At 40.9% G+C, this 13,478-nt stretch overlaps 1 protein-coding gene across 2 annotated transcripts in view; it reads left to right on the top strand.

Moving 5' to 3' along the window:
* EMCN (endomucin) overlaps positions 1-8,584 on the top strand; it is a 418,419-nt gene extending 409,835 nt beyond the window's left edge. The window contains exons 11-12 of one of the 2 annotated variants that reach the window (XM_077277880.1): positions 1,262-1,323; positions 6,315-8,584. In XM_077277880.1, the coding sequence (XP_077133995.1) occupies positions 1,262-1,323; positions 6,315-6,361 (109 nt within the window). In that variant the 3' untranslated portion in view covers positions 6,362-8,584. The remainder of the gene's footprint in view (positions 1-1,261; positions 1,324-6,314) is intronic. The other variant, XM_077277891.1, reaches the window with a different exon arrangement.
* Positions 8,585-13,478: the final 4,894 nt, after the last annotated feature.

The following is a 13,478-nucleotide window of genomic DNA, read 5'->3' as shown; positions in this document are numbered from 1 at the left end:
TTAATAGGTATTAATGTGTTCGGTGGTCTTTTAATGGTCATCATTGGCCGGTGTAAATGATACCTGTTATGATCCTAGTGGCAAGGATCGCAGGTCGGACTAGCTAAGTAACTGAACAGACTACTAGCTCTGGGGAAGTGGTAACTAGATTGACCGCAACCTGATCCTATCCGCAAACAACTATAGGCAGCCGTGGAACGTTACCTAAAAAATCCTAGACGTCTCGTCACGGCCTGAGAAACTGACTATTCCTGGAGGGAAAGTAAGTCCTCACTTGCCTCAGTGGAAGACCCCAAAGGTATAGAATAGCCCCCCACAAATATTAACGGTGAGTTAAGGGGAAAGCACAAATGCAGAGATGAAATCAGATTTAGCAAATGAGGCCCGCTAATACTAGATAGCAGAAAATAGGAAGGAAACTGTGCGGTCAATAAAAAACCCTATTCAAAATATCCACGCAGAGATTGCTCGAGCCCCCGCACCAACTAACGGTGCGGGGGAAGCAACTCCGTACCCCAGAGCTTACCAGCAAAAAGAAATCACATGTTAGCAAGCTGGACTAGACTCATCATACACAGAAATCATATTGCAGGCAGATGAGCAAAAAATATTCAAACAGAACTTAGCTTATCCTGAAGAGGCAGAAAACGAGATAATCAGGAGTAATCAGAATAGCACTGAATACATTGACAGCCGGCAACAAGTGGAAGTGAAGCAGAGCTAAATAGGAGCCTCCCTGGTGAATAACGAGGCAGCTGATCCAGCAGACCCGCAGGATAATAAACCAAACCACCAGGGGGAGCCAAAAAACCAAAGTCACACAATACCATCTGTGACCACAAGAGGGAGCCTGAAAACGGAGTTCACAACAGATACCCACGCTGTTGTCAAATACCTCTAGTAACCCCAGAAAGAAAAAAAGGATCAGACATTTAAATTCAAAATGCCCGCTCCTTATGAGATGAAGTTGAGGGACAATTGGAAGGTTGGACCAATAGAAATCGGCACGTTTTGCCAATGTTATTTTGTATAAAGTGCCATAAGTTGCATTATTATCTGTGATTATGACAGTCAGTTAATGACTTAATTGTTATAGAGCTTAGACTTTAATTGTAATTATTGATTTAGGTCTATGTAGTTATTAGCTATTATTCCATTCTGAGCATTTTGTTCCTTACATTTATGTTTTAAAAGTGACTTTTAGTATTACTTTACAAGTAACTTACAAATATGTTATTTTATTTTTTTTTTACTGAAACAGATCTACTCAAACTAAAGAAAATGTTAAATTGCTTTCTGTAAAAACAGCTACTCCATATTCTGGTAAGTGTACCAGCATTCAACGTCACTGTCTTCATATGCTCTTGACAAGCTCTTGACAAGTAATGCCTAAATATTTAAACAGTTGTTTCTGATATTAAATATTTTCATCCTGCTAAATTTCAGATTTATTAAAATTAAGTGCAATTTGATTTTTCTGTTCCCATGGGAAGCAAAGCAGGGTTGGATTTGATACTTTCACTACAAAAAAAAGCAGATGAGTGGAAAAATTATATTAATATTTGTATTAAATTGTGATATAAAAGTAATTTTTTTTTACATGTACCTTCTGTTGTAGTAAGAAACCAGTAAAGTTAAGAATACTGTGCATTTTACACATATATGTAATTAGGCAACAGCCCCCCTAACTAAACAGAGCGCCATTACCATTATCAGATAGATACTACATGTCATCAATGTCTAATTGGTGAAAATACACCTCTCAACATTGAAATCGCAACATCAAGGCAGAAAAGTTGTGGAACTATGGAAATCACTGGTTCAATAGGCATATTAATGATATGCAAATCATGAAAAAAATAGAAACCAAATGTTCAAAATGTCTCTATGCATTCAGTATCAAGCAAGAGCGTCACACACAGAAATACGCGCACTTACCTGCCTTGGCATGTTTTCAATTGGGTTATTAATGATTGTCTGATGAATGTTTTTCCATCCTGAATGCACATGCATGTAGATAATCAAGATTAGCTGCTGGCAGTTTCTTCTGGAGTTGCTGAATGATGACATCCTAGATGTGCCCAATGGGGGACACCTCCAGAGATGCTTCAGGGAAAAACGGCTTCTGGGACACTTTTATGACAGAGCTCGGAAGGGAAGGAACGCCGTTTGACTTTTCAATGCAAAATTGACTGGAATTGAGATGGGACACCATGTTGCGTTTGGAGAGCCCCTGATGTGCTTAAACATTAAAACTCCCCACAAGTGACACCATTTTGGAAAGTAGACCCCCTAAGGAACTTATCTTAATGTGTTTTGAGAGCTTTGAACAACCAAGTGTTTCACTACAGTTTATAACACAGAGCCGTGAAAATAAAAAATAATTTTTTTTCCACAAAAATTATTTTTTAGCCCCCAGTTTTGTATTTTCCCAAGGGTAACAGAGGAAATTAGACCCCAACAGTTGTTGTCCAATTTGTCCTGAGTATGCTGATACCCCATATGTGGGGGGGAACCACTGTTTGGGCGCATGGCAGATCTCGGAAGGGAAGGAGTGCCATTTGGAATGCAGACTTAGATGGATTGGTCTGCAGGCGTCACGTTGCATTTGCAGAGCCCCTGATGTACCCAAACAGTAGAAACCCCCATGTGACCCCATATTGGAAACTAGACCTCCCATGGAACTTATCTAGATGTGTTGTCAGAACTTTGAACCCCCAAGTGTTTCACTACAGTTTACAACGCAGAGCAGTGAAAATAAAAAATCTTTTTTTTCCCACAAAAATGATTTTTAGCCCCCCAAATATTTATTTTCCCAAGAGTAACAAGTGAACTTGGACCCCAAAAGTTGTTGTCCAATTTGTCCCAAGTACGCTGATGCCCCATATGTTGGGGTAAACCCCTGTTTTGGCGCACGGGAGAGCTCGGAAGGGAAGGAGCACTGTTTTACTTTTTCAACGCAGAATTGGCTGGAATTGAGATCGGACGCCATGTCGCGTTTGGAGAGCCCCTGATGTACCTAAACAGTGGAAACTCCCCAATTCTAACTGAAACCCTAATCCAAACACACTCCTAACCCTAATCCCAACAGTAACCCTAATGACACCCCTAACCCTGACACACCCCTAACTCTAATCCCAACCATAATCCCAACCGTAAATGTAATCCAAACCCTAACCTTAACTTTAGCCCCAACCCTAACCCTCTTTAGCCCTAACCCTAACTTTAGCCCCAACCCTAACCCTAACTTTAGCTCCAACCCTAACCCCAACCCTAACCCTAGCCCTAGCCCTAACCCTAACCCTATCCCTAACCCTAGCCCTAGCCATAACCCTAGCCCTAACCCTAACCCTAGCCCTAATCCTAATGGAAAAATTGAAATAAATACATTTTTTTAATTTTATTATTTTTCCATAACTAAGGGGGTGATGAAGGGGGGTTTGATTTACTTTTATAGCTTTTTTTATAGCGGATTTTTATGATTGGCAGCTGTCACACACTAAAAGACGCTTTTTATAGCAAAAAAGTTTTTGCGTCTCCACATTTTGAGACCTATAGTTTTTCCAGATTTTGGTCCACAGAGTCATGTGAGGTCTTGTTTTTTGTGGGATGAGTTGACGTTTTTATTGGTAACATTTTTGGGCACATGACATTTTTTTTATCGCTTTTTATTCCGATTTTTGTGAGGCAGAATGACCAAAAACCAGCTATTCATGAATTTCTTTTGGGGGGGGGGCGTTTATACCGTTCCACGTTTGGTAAAATTGATAAAGCAGTTTTATTCTTTGGGTCAGTACGATTACAGCGATACCTCATTTATATCATTTTTTTTATGTTTTGGCGCTTTTATACGATAAAAACAATTTTATAGAAAAAAATAATTATTTTGGCATCGCTTTATTCTGAAAACTATAACTTTTTTATTTTTTTGCTGATGATGCTGTATGGTGGCTCATTTTTTGTGGGACAAGATGACGTTTTCAGCGGTACCATGGTTATTTATATATGTCTTTTTGATCACGTGTTATTCCACTTTTTATTCGGCGGTATGATAATAAAGTGTTGTTTTCTGCCTTCTTTTTTTTTTTTTTTTACGGTGTTCACTGAAGAGGTTAACTAGTGGGACAGTTTTATAGATTGGGTCGTTACGGACACGGCAATACTAAATATGTGTACTTTTATTGTTTTTTTAAAATTTAGATAAAGAAATGTATTTATGGGAATAATATATATTTTTTCTTTATTTAGGAATTTTTTTTTTTTTACACATGTGGAAATTTTTTTTTTACTTTGTCTCAGGGGGACATCACAGATCGCTGATCTGACAGTTTGCACAGCACTCTGTCAGATCACCGATCTGACTTCCAGCGCTGCAGGCTTACCAGCATCTGCTCTGAGCAGGCACTTGGTAAGCCACTCCCTGTAGGACCCGGATGCAGCCCCGTGGCCATCTTGGATCCGGGGACTGCAGGGAGAGGAGGTAAGAGACGCTCAGAGCAATGCAATCACATCGCGTTGCTCCGAGGGTCTCAGGGAAGCACACAGGGAGCCCCCTCCCTGCGCGATGTTTCCCTATACCGCCGGAACACTGCGATCATGTTTGATCGCAGAGTGCTGGGGGTTAATGTGGCGGGGGAAGTCCGTGACCGCTCCTGGCACACAGTGCCGGATGTCAGCTGTGATAGTCAGCTGACACCCGGCCTCGATCGGCCGCGCTCCCCCCGAGAGCGCGGCCGATCGCATATGACGTACTATCCCATCGGTGGGAATTAAGGCCCACCCCACCTCGACGGGATAGTACGTCATATGGGATTAAGGTGTTAATGGTGATCTATCCTTTTCAGCGATGAGTCCCATTTTTGACCACTGTTGCAATGCTAGGCCATACGTTGCTTGTGTTACTGTGAGCAGCCTGCATGCTCTAGACTTGTAACCATTGCCTGAAGTATCTCTGGACATCTCCCATCAAGTACATCTAGAACATCATTGGTCAGCAATTGCAATGGTAGCTGCCAGTAGTGGATTTTGATAATTTGAATGCTCAAGTTCATTCAGCGTGGCAGAACATTCCTCAGACAGCCATTAGCAACTTCATTGATAGCATGCTAAGGTGTGTAAGTGCATGTGTTTCTGTGTGTGACATGGACACTCGTTACTGAACAAATGGAGATTTGATTCATTTTATCATCAATTGCATATCATAAACATGTTTATCTTTCATAATTCTACTTTTACTTTTGGTGTTGCAATTTTAATATTGAGACGTGTACGATCACTGGACCACTGAATATATGAACTAAAATAAAGGAACACTACATTTAATAATACAAATATGTTAAAGGTGTTGTCCAATCCAAACCGATAAGTCTGCAGTCCCTATGTGTGGCTGCAGACTTATAAATCTCCCAGTGCACTGTGTCCTGCAGGGATTTGCTAGTTTCTGAGTCAGGGACAGGAGAGTATGTATGAGTTATACATACTCCTGGTCAGGGGATGTGGCCTTGCTCCATACACTTTTTAGAGAGAGGCTGCGCCCCATCTAGTCACGGCCAACCACTGGGCATGGCCAACTGGAGGGCCCAGCCTTGCTCCATACAAGCATAAGGAGAGCAAGGCTATGCCTACTGGCCGGGAGTATGTATAACTCATACTTTCCCTCTGGTCTCAACTCAGAAACTGGTGAATCTCCACAGGGCACAGTGCGGGCACTGAGGGAATTCATAATGCTAGGTAGAACAAGACAACCCGTTTAGGCTACGTTCACATTTGCGTTGTGCGCCGCAGTGTTGGCGACGCAACACACAACGCAAATGTGAACGCATGCACAACGCAGTGTTTTTTGACACATGCGTACACTTTTGCATGGTTTTTCGGCGCAGAAAAAACTGCAACTTGCTGCGTTCTCTGCGCCCTGACGCATGCACCACAGCGACACATGCGTCACAAAACGCAAATGCAACGCATGTCCATGCGCCCCCATGTTAAATATAGGGGTGCATGACGCATGTGGCGACGCTGTAGCGCCCGACGTTGCGGCGCCGAACGCAAATGTGAACGTAGCCTTAAGTACTAAATGGTGAAATAGTAGGTAATACTGGTTCTTCACCACTTCTAAAGGCAATAGCACAAGAAAAGCTTTTGCTCATAGAATGACTTACTAACCCTTTCCACTGTGACATTTCAAAAGGTGTTTTAAATTATAGGGAAACTATAACTAACACAATAAGGCAGAACTTATACATTGTGTGTTGACTGGAGACTGGTATAATTTGCTGTAAAAATAGTGACAATATTTTTGTTTTATATTTTTTAAGATTCAAAAAGAATGACATCGAACCAAATGGAATCTATCGAATGTTAAAGACATTGCCAATTGACTACAAATAAATACCTAAAGTGTTAATTTCCCTGCATTTCATGATGAAAGGAAACTTTTGCACTAATTGTATGATGCCATTTAGGCAAAATACTAAAATACCAGCTTTTCAGAATTAAAAAAGTAACAATGTTTAAAAGTAAAACAAAACTTTTTGATATTGTATATTATTTGTTTTTTACTTCCAACTTTTGACATTTACCTTGCATTTACTTAAATTGTATATGATTTCATCTTTTGACATTTACCTTTGGTTTTGCTTAGATTGTATATGATTTTTTATACTTTTATCTTTTGACATTTACCTTTGTTTTAGAAAAAAAATATGTCTCATTTTTGTTATTTGGTATGTTTATGAAATGAAGGTAGAAGAATAATGTAGTAATATTAAAGTGTTCACCTATGGCCTTCTGTAAATCTATTTCTCAGCATATTCTGGTGTTTAAAGAATTTACCAATGATATTTTCTGAAAGTTATGCTATTGGGGATGGGGTTTTATGAAACTGACAAAAGGGCTCCTATTACTTACATATACAGTGAGGAAAATAAGTATTTGATACACTGCCGATTTTGCAAGTTTTCCGACCTACAAAGAATAGAGAGGTGTGTAATTTTTATTGTAGGTACACTTCAACTGTGAGAGACAGAATCGAAAAAAAACCAAACAAAATCACATTGTATAATTTTTAAATCATTAAATTGCATTTTATTGCATGAAATAAGTATTTGATCACCAACGAGCCAGCAAGAGTATCATCGGCAGTGAGACCTATTTGTACAGAGACTACCGCTGCTACCCAGCGACAGCCCAGAAACCTGAAAGATCTGGAGAAGATCTGTATGGAGAAGTGGGCCGAAATCCCTGCTGCAGTGTGTGCTAACTTGGTCAAGAACTACAGGAAACGTCTGACCTCTATAATGGCAAACAAAGGTTTCTGCAGAAAAAAAATTATGTTCTGTTTTTCTATTGTATCAAATACGATAGCAATTACAGACATCTCCATTCTTTGTAAGTGGGAAAACTTGTATCAAATTACACTTGCAGCGTATCAAACACTTATTTCTCCACTGCACTATTTGTAGAAACATACTGTGTCTATACCATTGTGGCAGTATGCTAGGAAAATACAATTTACATTGCCTCCTGAATGCTACTATTAGTTTCAACCCTCAGTTCCTAGGGGCACATGTCCAAGGGATAACACATCACTCTATTGATCTGTTGTAAAGGAATAAACCTGGAAGGAGCAAAAAGCGCTATATGGTCTTATCTGGATAGATAGTGTGGAGGAGAATACACACTATCATGCTCACCTGATAAGATAGTGTGCACACAGCCACTGAAAGAGGCTAAGGCCATGTGCACACGTTCAGTATTTTTCACGTTTTTTTCGCGTTTTTTCGCTATAAAAACGTGATAAAAACGCGAAAAAAACGCTTACATATGCCTCCTATTATTTTAAGTGTATTCCGCATTTTTTGTGCAAATGTAGCCTTTTTTTCCGCGAAAAAATCGCATCGCGGAAAAAAAAGCAACATGTTCATTAAAATGCGGAATTGCAGGGGATTCCGCACACCTAGGGGTCCATTGATCTGCTTACTTCCCGCACGGGGCTGTGCCCACGATGCGGGAAGTAAGCAGATTATGTGCGGTTGGTACCCAGGGTGGAGGAGAGGAGACTCTCCTCCACGCACTGGGCACCATATAAGTGGTCAAAAAAATAAGAATTAAAATAAAAAACAGTCCTATACTCACCCTCGATGTCTTCCCGCCTCCACTGCACGCTGTCGCTTCGGTTCCTGTAGCTGGTGTGCGGCGAAAGACCTGCCGATGACGTCACTGTCCTGTGATTGGTCGTGAGCGGTCATGTGACCGCTCACGTGACCGTGACGTCACGGAAGGTCCTGTGCGCACAGACCAGCTATAGGAAGAGGAGCCGGACGCCGCTGAGGAGATGTCTGGGTGAGTATAAGCATTTTTTTATTTTTTTTATTATTTTTAAACATTCTATCTTTTACTATAGATGCTGCATAAGCTGCATCTATAGTAAAAAGTTGGTCACACTTGTCAAACGCTATGTTTGACAAGTGTGACCAACCTGTCAGTCAGTTTTCCAAGTGATGCTACAGATCGCTTGGAAAACTTTAGCATTCTGCAAGCTAATTACGCTTGCAGAATGCTAAAAAAACACGAAAAAAACGGCAAAAAAAACGCAAAAAAAACGCAAAAAAAAAAATGCGGATTTCTTGCAGAAAATTTCCGGTTTTCTTCAGGAAATTTCTGCAAGAAATCCTGAACGTGTGCACATACCCTAAAGGTACCGTCACATTAAGCGACGCAGCAGGGATATAGACAACAAGCCGATCGCTGCAGCGTCACTGTTTAGGTCGCTAGGAGACGTCAGACACCGGCAACAGCAGAACGATGCAGGAGCGATCCAGTGACGTACTTATCGTTCTTGCTGGTTGTTAGCTCCAGTTCGCTCCATGAAGAAACATAGCAGGCATCATTGCTTTTGCTGTCAAACATGACGATACACGCCGATCTGACGACCAAATAAAGTTCTGGACTTCTAGCTCCGACCAGCGATATCACAGCAGGATCCAGATCGCTGCTGCGTGTCTAACACAACGGGATCGCTATCCAGGACACTGCAACATAACGGATCGTTGCCGTTCTCGTTGGAAAGTTGTTTAGTGTGAAGGTACCTTTAGTCTGCTGCAGACCCACAAGGAAGGAATCAAAGGTGCTAGAATGGTATGGGTTTATCTGCGCTGCCGTCAATAGATGATAATAAGACAGGAATCCAAAGATCAATTGCTGCAGTTTATTGGTCAATGCGTTTCAAAGTTTCAACTTCTTCATCATCACAAATCCATGGTAATTAACCGCAGTTTGAAATATTGAAACACATTGACCAATAGACCACAGCAATTGATATTTAGATTCCTGCCTTCTTGTCATCTATTAATATGTTGCAGTACATGCAATTATAAAAAATGGCTAAAGGGGGAATTCTTATGAATTGCAGCATTGGTAACACTAGTAATGTGACCCTTTAAAGTCCAAATGGACTATTTCACTAATTATGCATGTCCATCCTCTTTGATTTTTGTCAGATCAGTACAATTTTCTCTATAGATTCCGTCTCAACCATATTGATTAATGTAGGGAATTAATAATCATGAACATTTTAATAATAATAATTATAAAAAGTCTTGAGATTGAAATGTATCAATTTTAAAGGGAATCTGATACCTTGGAAAACACTATTTACCTGCAGATTTAGGGCTAATCTATAGGTCAATAACAATACAATGCTGCCCTGTCACCTTACTGAACATGCGGCCACTTAGAGAAAATTAACTACTTTCCTCCTGGGAGCCGCCATCTTTCAATTATGGGGTCAAGCACGGAGCGGCTACAGTCACTGCTCACAGCACCACTCACTATATTGTAAGTACTCCCCAGCACTTTGATTGGCATCTCACTCTGTAGCGTATTTGTCTGTTTAAAGTTGTCAAAAACAATGCATAATTAATCACTAATAGTTATGTTACCTCAATTGAATATTGTAATAAATTATTATAGTCTTATCAATGATTAATAAAAATTATACCTCAATCATTTTTGTGCAATTAATTATTTATAGATATCACACAATAATATAAAGCACTGGTTACAAGCAAGGCTAACTTGAAGGATTCTAAGGCTAGCGGAATCCCGGAATTCCGGCAGCCTTAACTGGAGTTACCAGGAGGTCAGATCCATTACGGATCCCCTCCTGGCGGACTCCAGCGCCAGTGGGAACGCAGCCTAAGATGTGAATATTTCAAAACATTATAATTATGTGCAAAAAACAACAAAAAAGTAAGTACACGGGCTTAAAACGCCCAATATATATATATATTCTTTATAATAACGATTTTTTGTCTAAATGTTTTTTATATGAAAGTTGTAGTAAACATGGTGCAGGAATATTTAGTTGCAAACTTTCCTTTTTCAACTTTATTGATGACCCCAACAATTTTCACATGTTATCTGTTCGGAAGAATGTCCCTTGCAGACATTTTGTCCACAAGTAGTACAGATACGCTCAGATTTCCTTTCCTTCTTTGCTGGACAAATATAACAACGCTTTTTTTTTCTCTTGGCTCTGGATGTTCCTGAAAATGTATTTGTATTGAAAATGTATATGATTGCTTCAATTTCTTGGTCAGTCAAACCCCTGGATGTAGACTGTGCCATTGTAACCTTAGATGTCAGTAAAATGAAAAAAAAAAATAATGATTACAATCAGGGTTGTACACTCTTTGTAAGTATGTGTGCTAAGGGTAAAGTGCAGCCCCCTCCTCTCACCTTCAGCAGGTTACCACTTTCTTTTAGGTGCAGTAGAAGCCTCAGGATTTTTGTATCTCAGAAAGTTTCTTTTTCAGAAACAAGAAAGCTGACTCCTTCCTCCAAAGTCTCTTCAGCAAGTAGCACACAATGAGCAGGATGTTGTCTGTCCTCCTGGTCCTGTGTGTTCAGGACCTGTGATGAAGTCGGAGACACATGACTTTGTGAGGGAGCCTCTTTCCCAAGATCACATGGCCTTGTAGTCAGGCAGAATCCACACTCATCACAGCAACAGCAGAGTCATAAAGACAAAGTCTTCGCCAGCAACAGTAAAGACAAAAAGACTGAGGATCACATGTAAACCTAGCACAGGCCTTAAAGGCCCCAGGTATGTGAATATGGGGTATTCCTAAAAAAGAGTTGTTATACCAAAATGCCTGTAACATAAAAATATATGACCAACTGGATACTACTAACAACTATATACCTGAGGAATACCTAGAGTTTCAGAACTCTAACTAAAGTAATCTTGCAGAAAATAGAAAACAATTAACCTATCTGGCCTGCGAGGCCCCAGGTATGCGTTCTAGGGTTAAATGGTTGTCCAAGCATATTATATTGATGTCCCATCCTTGCGATAGATCAGTATCACTTTGGTGGTGATCTGACACCTGGTACCACTATAGATCATGTGTTTTTGAGTCTGTCGACGGCCTGATATAAACATTGAACATAACATCTCCACTTTGTTTGTAGCAGCCACTGCCAAACACTGCAGATCACATTCTCTTCTTTTAAATTTGAGCTATTATGCAGTACCTGACAGTGACTGGTACACATACTGCTGATCGGCTAGGATGTCATGTGGTGGACCACAATGAATCTAACATTGAAGACTTATGGTACCTTCACACTAAGCGACGCTGCAGCGATATAGACAACGATGCCGATCGCTGCAGCGTCGCTGTTTAGTCGTTGTGTGGTCGCTGGAGAGCTGTCACACAGACGGCTCTGCAGCGACCAACGATGCCGAAGTCCCCTGGTAACGTAATTCTAGGAATTTAGGACCTGAGAATTACGTCACGGCTTGTGATTGGTCGCGTGGCGGTCACATGGGCGGCACGTGACCAATCAGAAGCCGTGACGTCACGGAAGGTACTGAACGCGCTCATTTTAAGCAAAGAAGGCTGCCGGTTACCAGCGGTGATGTCCAGGTGCCTCCGGAGAGGTGAGTATATCAATATTTTTTATTTTAATTCTTTATTTTACACAGTAATATGGATCCCAGGGCCTGAAGGAGAGTTTCCTCTCCTTCAGACCCTGGGAACCATCAGGATACCGTCCGATACTTGGTGTCCCATTGAATGAGCTAAGGAGGACCAAAAGGAAGCTTTGTTTGATTTAAAAATTAATTCTATTTTATTTATTACAAAAAACACTATTAAAAAACATACATGTTTAAAATACAAGCACATGATACATGTATAACAGTGCAAATGTCACAAAAGTGCAAGAAAAGACACCAGAACAATAAGGAGTGTCCCACATGAGTCATTAATGGTATGTATCCATACATATAAAATCTGTAAGGTGTCGGCAAGCCTATTTCCCCATGTGTTTATCCCCAATTAATGGGGTTTGGTACCTATCAAGGTTACCTAGTGTGTGGTATCATATGTTCAACCTATATCACAGAAGCTACCCTTAGCATAAAACGTGTAACTGTAACCCCATGAACGTAAGGGCGCTAAGTATAGGGATCCTGTGAAATGAACATGGGAAAAAGGGGTCCTGTCTCACCTGACACCACGACACTCCACCACGCACCCCGACGCGCGTTTCGCCTCTCGTAAGCCTCGCTTTATCAAGGGGAAGTGTGCTTAGAGTGGTTTACAGGACCTTATATTTCCCTGACAACGGCCCATGTGATCAACACATGATCGTACCCGCCCCTCTGCCATGTCTGACGGCGGTACGCGCGTGCGCCGTCAGACATGGCAGAGGGGCGGGTACGATCATGTATTGATCACATGGGCCGTTGTCAGGGTAATATAAGGTCCTGTAAACCACTCTAAGCACACTTCCCCTTGATAAAGCGAGGCTTACGAGAGGCGAAACGCGCGTCGGGGTGCGTGGTGGAGTGTCCTGGTGTCAGGTGAGACAGGCCCCCTTTTTCCCATGTTCATTTCACAGGATCCCTATACTTAGCGCCCTTACGTTCATGGGGTTACAGTTACACGTTTTATGCTAAGGGTAGCTTCTGTGATATAGGTTGAACATATGATACCACACACTAGGTAACCTTGATAGGTACCAAACCCCATTAATTGGGGATAAACACATGGGGAAATAGGCTTGCCGACACCTTACAGATTTTATATGTATGGATACATACCATTAATGACTCATGTGGGACACTCCTTATTGTTCTGGTGTCTTTTCTTGCACTTTTGTGACATTTGCACTGTTATACATGTATCATGTGCTTGTATTTTAAACATGTATGTTTTTTAATAGTGTTTTTTGTAATAAATAAAATAGAATTAATTTTTAAATCAAACAAAGCTTCCTTTTGGTCCTCCTTAGCTCATTTGATATAATTTAAGGGAGTCAATAATGGTAGTTTGTGACTTATGATGGTCACAATTATGTTTCTGGAAGATGTGTTAATTGGTGTCCCATTGACTTGCATGGGTATCGGGTATCGGAATCGGCGAGATCCGATACTTTGCCGGTATCAGCCGATACTTTCCGATACCGAT

Source organism: Ranitomeya variabilis, chromosome 1 (genome assembly GCF_051348905.1).
Source record: "Ranitomeya variabilis isolate aRanVar5 chromosome 1, aRanVar5.hap1, whole genome shotgun sequence".
NCBI classification, from domain to species: Eukaryota; Metazoa; Chordata; class Amphibia; order Anura; family Dendrobatidae; genus Ranitomeya; species Ranitomeya variabilis.
The sequence above is the reverse complement of the archived record's forward strand: the minus strand, read 5'-3'. Positions and strand labels throughout refer to the sequence as shown.